This window comes from Cystoisospora suis (genome assembly GCF_002600585.1).
Source record: "Cystoisospora suis strain Wien I chromosome Unknown contig_6374, whole genome shotgun sequence".
NCBI lineage: Eukaryota > Apicomplexa > Conoidasida > Eucoccidiorida > Sarcocystidae > Cystoisospora > Cystoisospora suis.
In genome coordinates this window covers 1-2586 of record NW_027159163.1, presented here as the reverse complement: position 1 = coordinate 2586, position 2586 = coordinate 1, and the positions used below count along the sequence as shown (strand labels likewise).

General features: G+C 39.8%; 1 protein-coding gene across 1 annotated transcript; it reads right to left on the bottom strand.

Moving 5' to 3' along the window:
- Positions 1-1419: 1419 nt before the first annotated feature.
- CSUI_009937 (uncharacterized protein) lies at positions 1420-2486 on the bottom strand (the record flags this gene model as incomplete). The annotated part of the gene is made up of 2 exons (XM_068070045.1): positions 1420-1954; positions 2294-2486. Coding segments are annotated over 2 exons (681 nt in total), but the record flags the coding sequence as incomplete, so codon positions are not given.
- Positions 2487-2586: the final 100 nt, after the last annotated feature.

Genomic DNA, 2586 nt, shown 5'->3' with positions numbered 1-2586 from the left:
TAATGCGCTTTCTTCCATGCCTCTACACTGGAGCAACTTTCTCTCCTTCTCTTCGTTCACTACCTCTTTCTCAAAAAAGGCGCTAAAGAAAGAACTACAAGAAGACGCAGAAAGTAAAGAAGATGAAGAAATACAAGAAGGAAGAAGAAGAGGAGGAGCTAAACTCACCGAAGCTTCGGGGGGGGGGGGNNTATTCGTTGAAGGCGCCGGGGTGTCTACCTCTCCTTTTGTTCTCCTCATGATGATAGCAATCCGCATGCAAAACAATCTATACATGTATAGGGAGATCTTCTTTAGCCTATCTACCTTCTGCTTGTCTCGAGTCTATTTATCATGTATCTATACGTATGTAGATGTCTGTCTATGGAAGATTAGTACTAGTAGTAGTATGGGGTGACGCGGAGGGAAATGGAGCTTTCAGGCCTTGAACTCTTTGCAATGCTAAAGGAGTTTGAGGGAGAGAAAGAAAAAAGTACAATCTTCTCTTTCTTTCTTTACGGGTACATAAGAGAAGAGTCTTCGTACTTTTGCATCTTCAAGGAACGTATTCCTTCACATCTCTTCTCACCTTCTTCTTCTTCTTCTTTTGTCCTATCTGGCCTTTCTGTCTATTTTCTTCAACAGATATAGATGAGACATAGATAGGCACATACATATCTAGATAGAGAGATAGATAGATAGCTGCTGTACACGTAGAGGAACTCTCCATCTATCTATCTGTCTCTCTATCTATCTGCGTTTCTATCTCGCTATATCTCTTTCATCTTCTCTCTCTCTTTATCTCTTATAGACACATTTCTACAGTTGTTTGCTTGTCTAGTATCTTGTATGCTTTGGGGCTTTTCTCTCATTCTTTGGCTTTCCTTCATGCATCTCTGTCTCTGTCTCTGTCTCTCTGTGTGTGGGTGTTTGGCATCTCATCTAAGGTTGTCTATCGCAGTTCTTTATATCGCCTTCTTTCTTTCTTTCTTTCTCCTACAGGCGAAAGAAGTGTGTTTAGATCTTCATTCTTTCATTCATTTACTCTTCTCTTCTCTTTGTATATGATCTTTCTAGAGAAAGGAATGTTTCTTTCCCTTAAGAAAGAGAAGGGCCGTTTTCAATTCTTCTTCTTCTCGTTATCTTTTTCTTTCGCTTCTAGTCTTTGTAGCTGTGAAGAAGAATAATTCTTATACACAAGACCTCAGACAAGAGAAGAGACCCAAGGAATTCCTTCTGGAATAGGAAGCAAAACTGCTCTTGACAAGAAGAAGAAGAAACTTATTTCACTGGAGTTCTCTTCAGCATCGAAGATATCACTCAGTTGAGGTGTACATACACATACATATATACACACCTAAACATGTATACCGATAGGTGTATATACAATACAAATAGACCTCTCTCTGTCTCTGTCTATATACATATATATATATATATACACACATATAGAGAGAGAGAGAGCCTATTCGGTGTAGATTGACTATTTAGATAACAGTCTCAAGATCGGGTATCTCTTCATCTTCTTCTTCGTCTTCTTCGCTATAGAGCTCCTTCTCGTCATTCCTCTCCTTCTTCTCGTTACTTTTCTTCTCCTTCTCCTTTTCCTCCCCAAAAGCGCAGTTGCGCTCTTCTTGCTTTTGTGGCGTAGAAGGAGTGACCGTAGAGGAGGAAGAAGTAGAAGAAGAAGAAGAGGAGGAGCATTCGTTTTTATGTTCTTCTCTTCTTTGTGTAGTAGTGACTTCACGAACAAAATCGGATGAGAAATTCTTCTTTCTTTCTCTCTGCTCTTGGAGTTGGGGTGTATATACACCCGCTTTTCCTGTGATATCGAGCATGTCTTCTAAGCAAGGTGGAGAAGTAGGAGTAGGTGTCAGTTTCTTTCTTTCCTTTTCTTCTCTACTCCTCGTTTTCTTCATCTTCCCATGGCACGGAGAGCTCGGCTGTGAGTCTTCTTTTTTCTCGACAATCGATGCTGTGTATATACACCCCAAGCACAAAGAAAACAAAGACAATCGATTCGAAAGCAAAATAAACCCTAAAGACACGTAAAGACAGACATACATATAGATACATGTACGTAGTATACACCCAAAACTCCCCTCTACCTCCTCTCTCTCTTTCTGTCTTGACGGAGTCATTTCTTTCTTTCTTCTTCTTCTTCTTTCTCCTTACGAAGTCCATCTGCTGCTACCTCTATCTGTTTCTCTATCTTTATGACTTTCTCTTTCTCTCTCTCCTTCTTTTCCGCATGATCAGTATTTTTGCGTTTCTCTTTCCCTACTATTCTTCTCTCGCCAGAAAGAAGGAGTACCTCTGCCTTCAATCACTTCCTCTCTTGCGCTCTTCTCTTTCTTCTTCTTCTTTAGCTTCTCTACACTTGAAGAGGTGGAATGGATACATGAATAGCTAGTAGGTCCCTCTTCATTACTTCTGTTACTTTCCTTTGACGCTTCTTTCTGATAGATTACTAGCCTCCCTCCCCACCCTCTATGCTCCCTGAAACTCCTACATGCAAAAATTCAATTAAGTAATTCCTGCCTATTCATCAATATCTATCTACATACACACACATATATATATATATATATATATGTGTATATATAT